The following is a 17,148-nucleotide window of genomic DNA, read 5'->3' as shown; positions in this document are numbered from 1 at the left end:
AGAGCCTCCACTTTTGCACTCAGGTCTAAGTCTCATGGCCCTCTATCAGAATCCAGAGTTTTGGGAAGATTGGAGAAACTTAATTTTTCGCCCAAAAAAAAAAAAACGTAAGGGGTACCACTGTCGTTTTTTTTTCGGGCCGAATTTTTGAGTTTCGAAATCTCAGCTCTGGAAGGGGCTAGAGCCTCCATTTTTGCACTCAGGTCTAAGTCTCATGGCCCTCTATCAGAATCCAGAGTTTTGGGAAGATTGGAGAAACTTAATTTTTCGCCCAAAAAAAAAAAACGTAAGGGGTACCACTGTCGTTTTTTTTTCGGGCCGAATTTTTGAGTCTCGATATATCAGCTCTGGAAGGGGCTAGAGCCTCCATTTTTGCACTCAGGTCTAAGTCTCATGACCCTCTATCAGAATCCAGAGTTTTGGGAAGATTAGAGAAACTTAATTTTTCACCCAAAAAAAAAACCGTAAGGGGTACCACTGTCGTTTTTTTTTCGGGACGAATTTTTGAGTTTCGATATCTCAGCTCTGGAAGGGGCTAGAGCCTCCATTTTTGCACTCAGGTCTAAGTCTCATGGCCCTCTATCAGAATCCAGAGTTTTGGGAAGATTGGAGAAACTTAATTTTTCGCCCAAAAAAAAAAAACGTAAGGGGTACCACTGTCGTTTTTTTTTCGGGCCGAATTTTTGAGTTTCGATATCTCAGCTCTGGAAGGGGCTAGAGCCTCCATTTTTGCACTCAGGTCTAAGTCTCATGGCCCTCTATCAGAATCCAGAGTTTTGGGAAGATTAGAGAAACTTAATTTTTCACCCAAAAAAAAAAACGTAAGGGGTACCACTGTCGTTTTTTTTTTGGGCCGAATTTTTGAGTTTCGATATCTCAGCTCTGGAAGGGGCTAGAGCCTCCATTTTTGCACTCAGGTCTAAGTCTCATGGCCCTCTATCAGAATCCAGAGTTTTGGGAAGATTGGAGAAACTTAATTTTTCGCCCAAAAAAAAAAAACGTAAGGGGTACCACTGTCGTTTTTTTTTCGGGCCGAATTTTTGAGTTTCGATATCTCAGCTCTGGAAGGGGCTAGAGCCTCCATTTTTGCACTCAGGTCTAAGTCTCATGGCCCTCTATCAGAATCCAGAGTTTTGGGAAGATTGGAGAAACTTAATTTTTCGCCCAAAAAAAAAAAACGTAAGGGGTACCACTGTCGTTTTTTTTTCGGGCCGAATTTTTGAGTTTCGATATCTCAGCTCTGGATGGGGCTAGAGCCTCCACTTTTGCACTCAGGTCTAAGTCTCATGGCCCTCTATCAGAATCCAGAGTTTTGGGAAGATTGGAGAAACTTAATTTTTCGCCCAAAAAAAAAAAAACGTAAGGGGTACCACTGTCGTTTTTTTTTTCGGGCCGAATTTTTGAGTTTCGATATCTCAGCTCTGGAAGGGGCTAGAGCCTCCATTTTTGCACTCAGGTCTAAGTCTCATGGCCCTCTATCAGAATCCAGAGTTTTGGGAAGATTGGAGAAACTTAATTTTTCACCCAAAAAAAAAAAACGTAAGGGGTACCACTGTCGTTTTTTTTTTCGGGACGAATTTTTGAGTTTCGCTATCTCAGCTCTGGAAGGGGCTAGAGCCTCCATTTTTCCACTCAGGTCTAAGTCTCATGGCCCTCTATCAGAATCCAGAGTTTTGGGAAGATTGGAGAAACTTAATTTTTCGCCCAAAAAAAAAAAAACGTAAGGGGTACCACTGTCGTTTTTTTTTTCGGGCCGAATTTTTGAGTCTCGATATCTCAGCTCTGGAAGGGGCTAGAGCCTCCATTTTTGCACTCAGGTCTAAGTCTCATGGCCCTCTATCAGAATCCAGAGTTTTGGGAAGATTAGAGAAACTTAATTTTTCACCCAAAAAAAAAAACGTAAGGGGTACCACTGTCGTTTTTTTTTCGGGCCGAATTTTTGAGTCTCGATATCTCAGCTCTGGAAGGGGCTAGAGCCTCCATTTTTGCACTCAGGTCTAAGTCTCATGGCCCTCTATCAGAATCCAGAGTTTTGGGAAGATTGGAGAAACTTAATTTTTCGCCCAAAAAAAAAAAAACGTAAGGGGTACCACTGTCGTTTTTTTTTTCGGGCCGAATTTTTGAGTTTCGATATCTCAGCTCTGGAAGGGGCTAGAGCCTCCATTTTTGCACTCAGGTCTAAGTCTCATGGCCCTCTATCAGAATCCAGAGTTTTGGGAAGATTGGAGAAACTTAATTTTTCACCCAAAAAAAAAAAAACGTAAGGGGTACCACTGTCGTTTTTTTTTTCGGGACGAATTTTTGAGTTTCGCTATCTCAGCTCTGGAAGGGGCTAGAGCCTCCATTTTTCCACTAAGGTCTAAGTCTCATGGCCCTCTATCAGAATCCAGAGTTTTGGGAAGATTGGAGAAACTTAATTTTTCGCCCAAAAAAAAAAAAACGTAAGGGGTACCACTGTCGTTTTTTTTTTCGGGCCGAATTTTTGAGTCTCGATATCTCAGCTCTGGAAGGGGCTAGAGCCTCCATTTTTGCACTCAGGTCTAAGTCTCATGGCCCTCTATCAGAATCCAGAGTTTTGGGAAGATTAGAGAAACTTAATTTTTCACCCAAAAAAAAAAACGTAAGGGGTACCACTGTCGTTTTTTTTTCGGGCCGAATTTTTGAGTCTCGATATCTCAGCTCTGGAAGGGGCTAGAGCCTCCATTTTTGCACTCAGGTCTAAGTCTCATGGCCCTCTATCAGAATCCAGAGTTTTGGGAAGATTGGAGAAACTTAATTTTTCGCCCAAAAAAAAAAAAACCGTAAGGGGTACCACTGTCGTTTTTTTTTGGGCCGAATTTTTGAGTTTCGATATCTCAGCTCTGGAAGGGAATAGAGACTCCATTTTTGCATTCAGGTCTAAGTCTCATGGCCCTCTATCAGAATCCAGAGTTTTGGGAAGATTGGAGAAACTTAATTTTTCACCCAAAAAAAAAAACGTAAGGGGTACCACTGTCATTTTTTTTTCGGGCCGAATTTTTGAGTTTCGATATCTCAGCTCTGGAAGGGGCTAGAGCCTCCATTTTTGCACTCAGGTCTAAGTCTCATGGCCCTCTATCAGAATCCAGAGTTTTGGGAAGATTGGAGAAACTTAATTTTTCGCCCAAAAAAAAAAAACGTAAGGGGTACCACTGTCGTTTTTTTTTCGGGCCGAATTTTTGAGTTTCGATATCTCAGCTCTGGAAGGGGCTAGAGCCTCCACTTTTGCACTCAGGTCTAAGTCCCATGGCCCTCTATCAGAATCCAGAGTTTTGGGAAGATTGGAGAAACTTAATTTTTCGCCCAAAAAAAAAAAACCGTAAGGGGTACCACTGTCGTTTTTTTTTTCGGGTCGAATTTTTGATTTTCGATATCTCAGCTCTGGAAGGGGCTAGAGCCTCCATTTTTGCACTCAGGTCTAAGTCTCATGGCCCTCTATCAGAATCCAGAGTTTTGGGAAGATTAGAGAAACTTAATTTTTCGCCCAAAAAAAAAAACCGTAAGGGGTACCACTGTCGTTTTTTTTTTTCGGGCCGAATTTTTGAGTTTCGATATCTCAGCTCTGGAAGGGGCTAGAGCCTCCATTTTTGCACTCAGGTCTAAGTCTCATGGCCCTCTATCAGAATCCAGAGTTTTGGGAAGATTGGAGAAACTTAATTTTTCGCCCCAAAAAAAAAAACGTAAGGGGTACCACTGTCTTTTTTTTTTCGGGACGAATTTTTGAGTTTTGATATCTCAGCTCTGGAATGGGCTAGAGCCTCCATTTTTGCACTCAGGTCTAAGTCTCATGGCCCTCTATCAGAATCCAGAGTTTCAAGAAGATCAGAGAAACTGAAAATTTCGACCCCAAAAAAAAAAACGAAAGGGGTACCCCTGTCGTTTTTTTTCGGGGCGCCTATGCTCCAATATATCAGCTCTGGAAGGGTCTAGAGCCTCCATTTTTGCCTCCCCCCCCAAAAAAAAACAAAAAACGACAGGGGTACCCTGTGACGAAAGAAAAAGAGAAAAGCATTCACTGTTTGTTAATAGCTTTAATAAGGATTAATTATATTTAATTCATACAAATAAATGTGTCTACTTGAAAGAATAAAAGAATGATGTATGCAAGTATTTATAAAGAATGCATATATCATTCATTGAAAAGAAGACTGTGTTCTACTTTAGGAAAAGTGGTTTTTATTTAATTCTAAGCTATTTTTCAAGTCACAGTTGTTAAATATGTATCTGTATTGCATGTTCAAACTTAAAAATCATTAATATTAATAGGTTCATGTTTTTTCTGGAAATATATGGGTTTGGAAATTCTATAGAAATTCAAAATTAACCAAGTTAATAATATTAATAACCTAATAATAATTAAACAATTTCAGGTAATTATTTCAGTCACGTTGGTTGAATTTTTGGCTAAAAAGTTACTGAATCCTTTCAAGTCACTGAATCGTTTCGGATCGTATCGTTCTAAATTAACAAATATCGTCCTTGAATCGTATGGACAACCACAAATCGTGATACAAATCGAATCGTTGTTAAAACGAATTGTTACACCCCTGGTTATTACTATAGTAACTATATATAAAGATATAGTTATAGTAACTGTAGATAAAGATACTTCATATAAAGTGGGACCTGTAAAACTTTTCTTAAATATTTTTTTATGGTTTTATTTAACTGTAATAACTGTGGTGTATAGGTATTTATCTCTCTGTATCTGGCATGTTACAGGAGGTGATGTAGTAGACTGGCTGTACTCACGGGTTGAAGGATTCAAAGACCGGCGTGATGCTAGGAAATATGCCAGCGGCCTGCTCAAACACGGCTATCTGAGACACACTGTCAACAAGATCACCTTCTCTGAACAGTGTTACTACACATTTGGAGATCTCTGCCAAAGTACAACAACATCTCTACATTTCCTTCATGCTTTTTATTTATCCTCACAAACAGAATGTTTCCACCTCTTCATAATTTCCGCCTTTGTTCTTAGACATGGCTGCACTAAACTTGAATGAGGGATCGAGTGGTGCCGGTTCAGAGCAGGACACATTGGCCCCTCTCCCCCCTCCGTCTACTAACCCGTGGCCCATGGGCGGCCAGCCCTTCCCCTATCCACCCTTCTCCACAGCGCCCTCTGGTTTCCCACCAGGATATTCCGACCCCTGCCACAGTTTCCACAGTGGCAGTGCAGGAAGTCATCACAGTGAGGGTAAGTAGGGAAAGGTCATCCTTGACTTCATATTACTGGATCACAGTTAGACATTCCAAAATAAATCTTAGCCTTGCTCAGTACTGAAATGATCAGATTGTGTAGTTTAGCTCATATATAAACGTTATTTCAGGCTGTTGTAAATGTTTGAAACAGTTGATCCTGCATTATGCATTTAGCTGTTTTTGAAAGCAAGAATTACATTTTTTGTCTTCAAATATGGTCGGCCCATTTTAGGTGTCTTAGTCTCTAGTTTCAAGCAAAACTCAGATAATTTTTCTTCTTCATTTTTGGCCTCATTTTAAAAAATGATCCCCATCAGCTGACATCAGCTCATCATGATTTCATCTGGCATATACATCTCATTCTCTAATGCTTTTTGCCTTCAACGCTGATGCAGTGCACAAACACGTCCGTCTCAATCCACTGCTTCACATTAACCTTCACCTGTTGCACATCACACATGCCATGCACTAGCTCAGGAAGGAAACTCAGCAGCCTGTTGTGTGTGTTTGAGTTACTGTAAAGAGCAGTTAGAGTGATTTGTCATCTCTTGAGTGAAGGTTCGGATGTGTTGTGTGGTTTGAAACTTATGGATAGGCCCATGAAAGCAGTCAAATAAAATCAAACTAGGGCAGATATGGAAAAACATTTTAAATATATGGATTTTATGTACTATATATATACATTACCGTTCAAAAGTTTTGTGTTGATAAAATTCTTTAATGTTTAACTCCTATGCATTTTTTTGATCAAAATTAAAAACCATAATAATGTGAAATATTTTTAATAAAGCCATTGCTCCAGTCTTCAGTCACATAATCCTTCAGAAGTTAGGGATGGGCACGTTGATATTATGAGTATCGATATATATAGATACTATAGTAAGTATTGATTTATTTCATATCGATTCCTTGAAAAAAATATCCATATTAGGGCTGTCAAACGATTAATCGTGATTAATCGCATCCAAAATAAAACTTTGTGTTTACATAACATATGTGGGTGCACTGTGTATTATTATTTTATATATATAAATACACACACATGCTTGTATATATTTAAGAAATATTTTCATATATATATACTGTATATAGATTTATATATAATTTTTTTTATATATAAATATAAATATTTTATATAGAAATAATATTTTTTTCTTAAATATACATGCATGTGTGTGTGTATATATATATATATATATATACACAAAATAATTGTACACAGTGCACCCACATATATTATGTAAATACAAACCTTTATTTTGGATGCGATTAATCGTTTGACAGCCCTCATCCCTATTAAAGTGATAATTATACAAAATGTGGGTTTCTGCATCACATTCAAATGTTTCCAGCACTTTTTGTTAATGTTTGTTTTTAAATTTATTTAGCTGGCCTGTGTCACGTGATGCATCACACGACATACACTTCTGCATTAAACTGAGAGAGAATGGCTGAAAGGAAACATAACATTGTGGTGGTGTTACATTTCACCTGTAGGAAAAAAAAATGGTATATGATACATGGTATATTATTTTATTTTATACATATTTATGTTATAATCATTTTAATTACTTGATTATTATTTAATCCCATTATAAAATACAAGATTACATTTACACCTATTGTTGTCCACATTTTAATTTAATTTTGCGCATTTGCTTTTCTGGTAAATTTCCAATTAATGGCCACTAAGTGTCATGTAGATTTGATTCGACTTAAGTATGAAAATGAACATTATTTTGAAAAATCACATACTGATTTAAGAAATAATCAGTATCGTTAAAACTGTAACAAAAAGTATCGATATCATATCGAATGAGAAAAAGTTTGGTTTCGACCATCCCTATCAGAAATTATTCTAATAAACATTTCTTATTATTATCAATGTTGAAAGCAGTTGTGCTAATTAAATAGTTTTGTTAAATTTACATTCAACTTTGATGCTTCATTTATTTGAAATAGAAATGTTTTGTAATATTATAAATGTTTTTTATTGGCACTTTTGATCAATTTAATGCATTCTTGCTGAATAACAGTATTAAAATCGTACTGATTTTGAACGGTAGTGTTTATTTTTGAATAGATATGGCATGCGATGTCATCGAATTTCGCTTTCCTGATGACCCTGGATTTCACAATATTTCATGTCATCGCAACATGTAAATAGATATCTTACATGAGCGCATGTAAGATATTATTTTAACTGAGCAGATTCCAGAGGAAATTCCAGAAGTGCATTCAGGCTGAGAGGATGAACTGTACTTGATAGAGCTTCTGGTAATAAGACAGACAGACAGACAGACAGACGGCATAACTGTGTTGTTTCCTGTTCGTTTCTGCTGGGCAATGGCAGACTGATGGAGGAGGTAGTCCCAACCCTGGGGTGTCCGGTAAGGCAGCCTCCTTACCTCTTTCTCTCTCTTACTGACCCCTCTTACGGTCATGTCTGTCTCCCTCCATGACTGGGGTATTTCTGTTGCTGGATCTGTCCTGCTGCCGCGCCTCTCGTCTCTGTATTTCTCAGCATGTCCTGTGTTGTGGATAAAGCGGCCACACAAATGAACTGCATACACAATAGGGAATAAACATGACAAAATCAATGTAGATCCCACATGTGTATGTGGAAAGCTTTGCCATGCTTTGTTTGAAGTTTGACTGTTTTAAATTCAAGATGCAGCACCTCATGAACTCATTTGCACTGTCATTTGACTCCAGTGTCATGTCATCCAGTTTTAATTGCACATCTGATGGATGCATTTCATCAGCTCTTTAATTGCCATTATTTTTCATCATACTTTAATTATTCTCTTTGAAGTGTGTTCGAAGTGAGAGAAATGCAGAACATTTGTCATTATATGTTAGTGCTTCTCTGACTTTACTTCAGTTGCTGAAGGATGAAGCACTGATTAGTTCTAGATCAGATTCAGGGCTTCTCAACTGGTCTACCTGAAAGATCCAGATTGTACGTTTGTCTTCACAGTTACTAAATTGTTTAAGTCAAACATTATCATTTATTAATATTAACAAAAATTGCATTGGCAAATTGCATTTCCTTTTTTTTTTCATTTTGCATAATGTTGTTTATGGTTTTTGGGGGTTGAAGCCACATCACTAATTTTCCTTGTTATCTGCATAATTTGGTTAGCTTCTAGTTCTAGTTTCACTGGACAAAGAAAACAAAATATATTCTTTTTTTTTAATTATATACACTACTGTTTAAAGGTTTGGGGTCAGTAGTTTGTTTTTCCTTTTTATTATATTTTTCATTAAATAAATGCAGCCTTGAGTGAACATGAGACTTCTTTTCAAATACATTTTTAAAAAATCTTACTGACCCCAAACTTTTGAAAGGTAGTATAGTTAGTTGAATTTTATTATTTGCATTCAGTATTTGTTTTCCCTGCTTTCCTCAACCAGACTTACCTGAAGCAAATGTTTTGGTCATTGCAAACTTTTGTTTTACCTTCTGTAAAAAGCATGTAAAGATTAAAAAAAAATGCATTAGGCTGATTTACTTCTTTCCTTTGTTCTCCATATTACCACTTCTTTTCATTTTCCAGGAAGTCGAAGCAGTAGTTCCAACCCTAGCGTTGGGAGGAGCCAGCGGCCCGTGCCGAGGGACAAGGACCGCAAAGCAGCAGGCAGCGGCGGCAGCGAATCGGATTCAGGCAACAGACCAGGTGGGAGGCGGGTTGAGCGTTCAGCCAGCCAGTTGAGCCACCGTAGCCATACTCTCTCATCTCGCAGCCACACTCATTCCCGAGTCCCTTCCCAGCACAGTCGCACGTCCTTCTCCTACAGCCACACTCCCTTCTCCAAGTACGGCCACACCTCCTGTGCACTCAGCGAACGGAGCCACGCCTCCTCTTACGGGCCCCCGGGCCTGCCTCCTCCCTACAGCCTGGCCAGATTGACCCCTAAGGGTGCTATCAGCAGCGGGCCCCCTGGGGCCCCACCAGTCAGGGAGATAGGGACCGTACCACCTGAACTCACCGCTAGTCGCCAGTCCTTCCAGCATGCCATGGGAAACCCTTGTGAGTTTTTTGTGGACATAATGTAATCTGAGGAACAAATATTATAATCAATTCTGTAATCTCACATGATGAGTGCCATTAATACATGCTCACTTTCACCAACAGCACATGTGGCCGTACTGTAGTCAAGTTTGTGTGGAAGATTGAGGATCATTTGTTAAGATAATCATGTGTTGAGCGGAGGGAAAACATATCTGCATACACTACTATTCTTAAGGGTCTGTAAGGTTTTGTCTCTTCTCAGCAAGGCTGCGTTTATGTGATCAAAAAATACAGTAATATTGTGAATAATAACTCATCTTTTTTCTCTGTAATGGCAAAGCTTAATTTTCAGCATCATTACTCCAGTCTTCGGGATCATGTGATTTGGTGCTCAAGAAACCTTTCTTATTATCATCAATGCTGTTTAACATTATAAATGTATTTACTGTCATTTTTGATCAATTTAATGCATCCTTGTTAAATAATATTATTCATTTAATAGTGTTAATTTCTTTAGAAAAAAACAAACAAAAAAACTTACTGACCCCAAACTTCTGAAAGTATCTGAAAGTATAGCAACCAAACAAAGCACCCAATTTATAAAATAAAAATCAAACTAATGTTTAGTAATGGCTGATGTTACATTACACATTAGGCTCAGCACAAAATTTAAGACCAGTATTAACCATTTTAGCAATAAAAAAAACACCAGCAGGCACATTAGCAAAAGGTAAAGACAATCAGACAATGCCCTCTGCTGGTCAGGAGCTGTTAGTCCTTTCCAAAGCTGCCCTTAAAGAGACTAGGCTACTGATCACCTTTAAGATCCAGCAACGGTCAAACAAGTATTTTCATGTTGTGTTTTTTCCTTTTCAAACTCTATTTAAAACAATCTTGTTGTAAAATTGTAGTTTCATTTTTGGTGCACATTGTTACTAGGTTGGGAACATGGTAGCATGACACTGTTATGACTCTCTTGGCTATGAAACACTAGCTAGAAAAAAAATGTATTTTCAGGAAATAAAAAAGATATCAGGGTAATTCAAAAGCAGCACTTATGGTGTGGATGCACAAAACAAATTGGTAATTAATTACCAATTAGTAAAATAGAAATTAGTAATATTCTCTTACGTAAGATCTTCTTAAATATTGTCTTTTGCCCCTGGAATAATGTGTCAGTCGTATGATGCGATATCTCGTGCTGGTAAGCTGTTCATCAGTGTCTCAAAGAGAACATTTTTGCTCAAAAAGCTTGTTTAAGGGAACTAAATGAAGGAGACCACTTAGCACATGGACTGTGTGTACTACTGTATGTGTAGTATTTAACCATTTGAGGACTGTCGCTCAAGATAAACCGTCAAATTGGCACTTTTACAAGATCTGATCTGCGCTTTTATTGTGAATCTCCGTCTTTAGATGTGGTGTCTAATTTTTTGTCTTAGTAAGACTGGGCAAAAACTGCTGTACAAAGTTCATTTTTATTGTATATATGAAAATAGATAATTGTATAAAGTATATGTACAGAGCTTCTGGTCATGCCTTTTTTGTATTTATGTAAGATATAAATTGGACTCTTGTGTGTTTGTAATTTTAAAGCAGTTTTCTAAATCTCATTTTGTTTGTGTTGTATTTGTCTGACCTTCTGTAAGTGAAACTGTCTGAAATAAACGATTAGAAAAAACAATTGGTTTGGATATTTATTAGTACAACATATTCTTGAATAAAACAAAGACACTACAGAATTTGTCAATCACAATCGTGGAAGACGCCTATACTTGACAATAAGCATAAAGTCGTATGCAATACACTTCTAATGGGCAGGTGAATTTAAATGACACCTACTCTCCATTGTTGTCCTTTATTTCAAGAAAACCTTTACACAAACTAACCTGGAATTCACATTTGACTTGCCTAAAACCGCTCCTGTAATAAAACCACCAGGAATGACAAAGGACAATGTGGCACCCCTAAAGTATTCTGAAGTTTATATTATGATTTGCTGGAACACAAAATGCATGTTCATTATCAGACATCTTTTGAGATTATATTTTGAGGGATTTAAACACACAGAGCAACTGTAAACATAATATATATCAAAAGAACTGACACCTCAAATCCACACCTCTGTAACCTCTGCAAGTCATCCAAGTGCACTTAAAATCTCCACATACAGTTCAAAGCTCCTAAATTGAGAAATAGTATTGTGCGTGTTTTTTTTAGGGAATAAGGTCTAAGGATTCTGAGTATGGCGGCTTAATAAAGCTGTACAGAATAAATATTTACAGCACAGCAGGTCTTCATACTTCATCCTAGGAGAATGATTTAGTGCTGGGTCCATTTGATGCTCTTAATGTCAATGCCCTCCTGGACCATTTCCCATAATGGACTAATAGACAACAAAAAAGGACAAAGCAGGTTATAACCTTCCTTATTTTCCCAAAGAAAATTCATGGGTTTTAAGTTGACTAATACGATTATATTATTATACGATTCTTGATTACATGATGAGGATTTGTAAAAAATATTAATATTAAACATTCCCATATTTCCCATGATGTGGGATGCCAGGTCAGACTCATGTATAGCTCACCTCATCTCCCTCAGCCGCCTGACGTGGTGAATGCACTTGTCCGCTGTGTAGTCCACTTCCTCCTCTGTGGTGAATCTGCCAATTCCAAATCTGAGAAAAACGTCAGATCCCTTATTATTATACAGTACGTGTGCCCATGCTTCAAGCAGGATCCATGCTGCACTGAGAACTGAGACTTTAGATAAAGCAACACAAAAGCACAATAAACATTTCGACTGATGTAAAAACTACACACCGAATAGAAGAGTGTGCCAAGTCCTCATCTGTCCCAATTGCTCTGAGAACATATGAGGGCTCCAGGGAAGCAGACGTGCAGGCGCTGCAACAAGAACACACTCAAGTCACTGCATCCATGAAGACTTTCATCATATCAGCATCAAGGCATATATTTTCTACAGTAAGTAATAACATTTAAAATAATCATAATAACAATAATATTTCAACTAATTGTATATAATAATTTAACATTATCTCTACAAAGATAAACAAACAATCAATCAATAAAATACCAATAACAGTTATGTAAAATCTTTAAATCTGAAATAAATGAAAATCATAATATTTTCCCATGAGATACTGTAATCTTTTGCATTTTTTTACTAGCATTTTAGTGTGTGTGTGTGTGTATATATATATATATATATATATATATATATATATATATACATACATACACATATACATAGTAAATGTTTTGGAAATGGGAAATGCTAGTAAATGGGAATGTTTAATATTAATATTTTTTACAAAACCTTATCATGTAATCACAAATGACTGGGAATATATGAAGAGTTCAGATGCAAAAGCCTCTAAATGCCATTTGAAATTTTCTTCTTTAATGATGATTTTTATCAAGCTTGTATATTTAAGTTCAGTGATTTCACTTAAATGGCAATGATAATTACCTATTAATTGTTATTTAAGTGAAATTACTGAACTTAAATATACAAATTTGATAAAAATCATCAATAAAGAAGAAAATTTCAAATGGCATTTAGAGGCTTTTGCATCTGAACTCTTCATATATATATATATATATATATATATATTGCTTTTAGTTTTATATTTTCAGTTATCATTATCATTTTTAATAATTTTGCAATGTGCTTTTTTATTTTATAATAAACATTACTATTCAGGTTTATTTGTATGTGTGTTATTTTAGCACATATGTATTTATGTATATATAAATATAAACACATTTTTTTGGAATTAGTTTTTAGTTTATATTCATATAAACTTTATATTTTCAGTTACCATATCATTTTAAAAAATTTTGCAAAAAAAAAAAAATTCACATTGTTACAAATGTTTTTATTTTATTCTAAACATTACTATGCAGGTTTAATTTATTTTTTACTATCATTTTTAGTAATTTATTTATTTCCAGTTAGTAATTTTAGCTCTTCATCTTTACAGTTTAAAATGTACAAAATTCAAAATGTAGCCTTGGCAACAATATACAAATACATTTAAATCTAATAATTATATTTTATTATTTCTGCTGAACATTGGTGACCTTGAATGTGCTCTTATTATGACTGTTGACTAAGGGGGTGTGAGTCTAAGGGGTGTGGTTCGTTCATTATGTTTTTCAGGTGTTGCAATTTAATAAATGACTGCATGCTCCTACTCCTGTGTGTGTGTGTGCACGACAGTCAAACGAAACCTGATGAACAAAAATATTTCTAATAGTTTTAGTAAAAGGATAATATTTCAACCATGTGGGGAGTACATGTAAATGAACAATGTTTGCTCTTGTCTGCATATTTATAAACCCTGGTTAGACATTTAAACTACTAACCTTCCAGATGAAAGTGCAACATCTTTTAATGCCATCAATAGACTCTCCCCCTCAACGTAGGAAAAGGATAAATTAATGCATCCTGAAGGAGGAAAGCATTTAAGATTACAAACCCAAGTCAACTTTGATCCTTACAAAGGAAAATTGACACCTGGACAGTCCAGTCTCACCTGGGTATCTCTGATCTGGGTCTCCATTCATCACAACATCAGGAATCTCAGACATGATCTTCTGAATTAGGCGATTAGCAAGCAATGTCACACGCTTGTGATCGTACTGAGAATAAACAGGACATTAAACCTGCATGTAAGTAACACGTAAACTTAGATTAGCAGTAGCAAAAAAAACAAGCACTTTTTCCAACTCTACCTCTAACTCCTGCTGGGCGATCTCACAGGCGGCTCCGAGACCTACGGCTAGAGGTGTTGGGACGGTCCCTGAACGCAGACCCCTTTCCTGACCCCCTCCGCTCTGCAAAGGCTCAATACGAACTCTGGGTCTTCTCCTGACGTACAAAGCCCCAACTCCTAATAAACACAAGTAATTAATATATTTTGGATAATGCAACCATTGTGCATTTAAATGTAGAATGCGCTACCTTTGGGCCCGTAGATCTTATGGCCGCTGATGGACATCAGGTCCACTTTCCAGTCAACGACATCAACAGGGATCTTTCCAACAGCCTGAGCAGCATCAGTGTGAAAGAACACATTTTTGGACCTACACAGATGACCTGAAATCAAAAAAAGATCCTTGATATAGATGAAATGAAGCCTGACAGGTATTTATTTCAAGAATAATGTAGATAATAAAGGTTACCTATTTCTTTGACTGGCTGTTTGACACCAATCTCGTTGTTAATAGTCATTACGGACACCAAGCTTGTATCAGGACGGATCGTTTCCTCTAATAGCTGAGGAAGCAAAATATAAGATAAATACAGGACTTGACATTAACACCTGCCAAATGCGGGTGGATTTTAGCGGTGGCTTAACACAGTCACTCCTACTAGCCAATTTGGTGGGTTGAATTTATGTATAATATGTACATTTTTCAATTGTAGTCTTTTAAAAAAGCATCTGAAATAACAAACCAAGTGCAATGTAGTGTTGCCAAAAATATCCATATGTATCAATACTGAAATATCTGAAAGGCTTCCAATACTCATTTTCTGCAGAATAGATACACAATACCAGCTTCTCTCTCTCTCTTGTTACACACAAACCCACCTCTGCTCACTCACTCATTTCATTTGCTGAAGGATGAATATTGTTGAGGACTTGAATTTTGGACTAGGACTGCGCATTTTGTGCATAATTTCACTCATTCCCACAGATTTGGTGCTCACACCCGAAGTGCGTGCACATAAAGCCAGTACTAATTAGAGGTCTTTTTCGCTGCTTATTGCACTTAAACAGTCAAATACACACGTCAAAATGCCTGTCTTGGCGAATATTCACATAAACCCAATAAGTTATGTTTTAAGTGGATGTAAGCAGTTGAGGAAGAAAATGTACATTTTACAGTATAATGGATCCCTGTGTCAGGTCTTGAAAGCAGCTAATATACTTGCTGCCAAATTATGAGATAATATAAAAAAATTATCTATAGGGCAGTTTTCCCCCATGTTAACAATGTGAAAATTTTGGCCAGTGAAAATGCTGATCATATATATATAAATATAACATTCCAAAACCATTTTAAAAAAGTCTTGCAGATCATTAAAATATAATAAGAACACAAACTAATTACAAATTTTGATTTTATTTTTTGTGTGTAATGTGCCACTATCTACCCCCAATAGTATTGCAATCTATTGTGACATCCATAAAAACATTATTTCAACATAGTTTTAATCAATTTGGGACTCCCTGTTAAACAATGTGAGAACAGATGAGTGTCTGAAACTTATTTGAAAAGCAAAATAAATGTAATTATTCCCCCAAAAGAAAGCTTACCTTCAGGTCAATCAGCCCATTATTTTTCACAGGTAAATACGTTATATCAAAACCCTCTGCCTCCAGAACACGACAAGAGTCCAGCACACACTTGTGTTCCGTCTGGGTGGTAATAACGTGCTTTTTCTTAGCTTTATAAAACCGAGCCACACCCTAAAGACAAGAAAAGAACGATTTTTTGCCATTTTTAATAACTAATGCAGTGGATCCTATATAAACTTCACCTATTTGATTATTTTAGGAAATGCCAAGTCATCTGTGCCCCAGTGTTCCACTTCCTCCTAATCCTAATCTTTCCTAACAGTAATGGCATACTTACTTTGATTGACATATTGTTGGACTCAGTAGCACCACTGGTGAACACGATCTCCCTCGGGTCAGCACCAATAAGATCTGCTATTTGCTGAAGAGGAAATAAACAGTGGTGTTCCAGTAAACAGTGCATTTTTAGCTAAACCTAAATATTATGCTTTGATATTCATAAATAAAGCTCTCAGCTCTCGGTTTTTATGAAGGATAAAGACTTACTTTTCTTGCTTTTTCCATTGCACTCTCACTCTCCCATCCATAAGCATGAGTCCTGGAATGTGGGTTGCCGTAGTAATTCACTTGATAAGGGAGCATGGCATCCAAAACCCTTGGGTCCTGTTGCATCAGATGTAAACAATGAAAACAATGCAAGACATGAGTCCAAGAAATGTTCTCATGCACTAGATTCACGAGTATGAATAGTAATTGAACTAAATGGCATTATAATTGGGTACCATGGGTGTGGTGGCCTGAAAGTCCATATACAGAGGTCTCAGCTCATCCTTTTCAAGCTCCCTAGTTTTGATCAACTCTGTGGAATAAGATGGACATGTTTATCATCAGCACTAAAAGTTACAGTGACATTTGGAATAAATAGAGTCATACAAGGAAGTCAAGCATGTATTTGCATGTATTGCAAGTGTGTTAATGTATATTAGCAAAGACTCCTCGAGTACACACGCTCAACTCAACTGCGTCACTGTCGGTCTCTAGACTAGAGAATAAGATGAACTAAAACTTTACCTTTCTGGATTTGCACAGTGTTCGCAGCGGTTTGAGCGAACCTCAGTCGAGGGCTGGAGATCCCACACATGGAGCCCAGAAGTTTTCTCGATAATGTCCTGTTCATCATGTTTATGCAATCACAGGGTTATCAATATAAACGATTATAGATGTAGCTGCTATTAAAATAGCTTCTTTCAAAGCCTTCTTCAAACAAATAGCCCGTCAGATAAATAACAATATTATTCGCGCAACTTCAGAAGAGAAAACATGCCCGCTATATCGCCATAAAGCAGTGTGTCATAAGCTCTCAAAAACATTCGGGGATTCTTACACAAGACGCACATACAGCTGGGGCGGGACGTCTGTTGTTATAACTCTCATTGGTTATCGGTGTCTCATGTGGGCGGGTTTTTGTGTCGTTAACGGAGTCAATTGGTTGAAAAGTAAGCCTGGCCTTTTTCTTTTGCCGGAAATTGTAAACATGAACCAACCAATACAATCTGCCCTGTAACAGTTCCC

The 17,148-nt window shown here is 37.0% G+C and overlaps 2 protein-coding genes across 3 annotated transcripts in view; one reads left to right on the top strand and one right to left on the bottom strand.

The window, feature by feature from the left end:
* The window catches only part of dvl1b (dishevelled segment polarity protein 1b), a 52,572-nt gene extending 41,429 nt beyond the window's left edge, over nucleotides 1-11,143 (top strand). For both annotated transcript variants that reach the window (XM_089124965.1, XM_089124966.1), the window contains exons 13-15: nucleotides 4,741-4,908; nucleotides 5,003-5,221; nucleotides 8,787-11,143. In XM_089124965.1, the coding sequence (XP_088981091.1) occupies nucleotides 4,741-4,908; nucleotides 5,003-5,221; nucleotides 8,787-9,286 (887 nt within the window). In that variant the 3' untranslated portion in view covers nucleotides 9,287-11,143. The remainder of the gene's footprint in view (nucleotides 1-4,740; nucleotides 4,909-5,002; nucleotides 5,222-8,786) is intronic.
* nfs1 (NFS1 cysteine desulfurase) lies at nucleotides 10,927-16,976 on the bottom strand. Its single transcript, XM_039694593.2, has 13 exons — nucleotides 16,648-16,976; nucleotides 16,359-16,435; nucleotides 16,123-16,239; nucleotides 15,914-15,997; nucleotides 15,595-15,747; nucleotides 14,456-14,549; nucleotides 14,235-14,369; nucleotides 14,006-14,163; nucleotides 13,807-13,912; nucleotides 13,637-13,718; nucleotides 12,068-12,151; nucleotides 11,833-11,922; nucleotides 10,927-11,628 (listed from the first exon to the last, which is right to left on the bottom strand). Exons 1-13 carry the CDS (start codon nucleotides 16,754-16,756, stop codon nucleotides 11,565-11,567), a joined length of 1,353 nt encoding a protein of 450 aa, XP_039550527.1. The 5' UTR covers nucleotides 16,757-16,976; the 3' UTR covers nucleotides 10,927-11,564.
* Between the last annotated feature and the right edge of the window lie 172 nt (nucleotides 16,977-17,148).

The sequence above is a fragment of the Pimephales promelas genome, chromosome 21 (genome assembly GCF_988280905.1).
Source record: "Pimephales promelas chromosome 21, fPimPro1.hap1.1, whole genome shotgun sequence".
NCBI lineage: Eukaryota > Metazoa > Chordata > Actinopteri > Cypriniformes > Leuciscidae > Pimephales > Pimephales promelas.
Note: the sequence above shows the minus strand (reverse complement) of the source record. Positions and strands in the feature narration are given on the sequence as shown.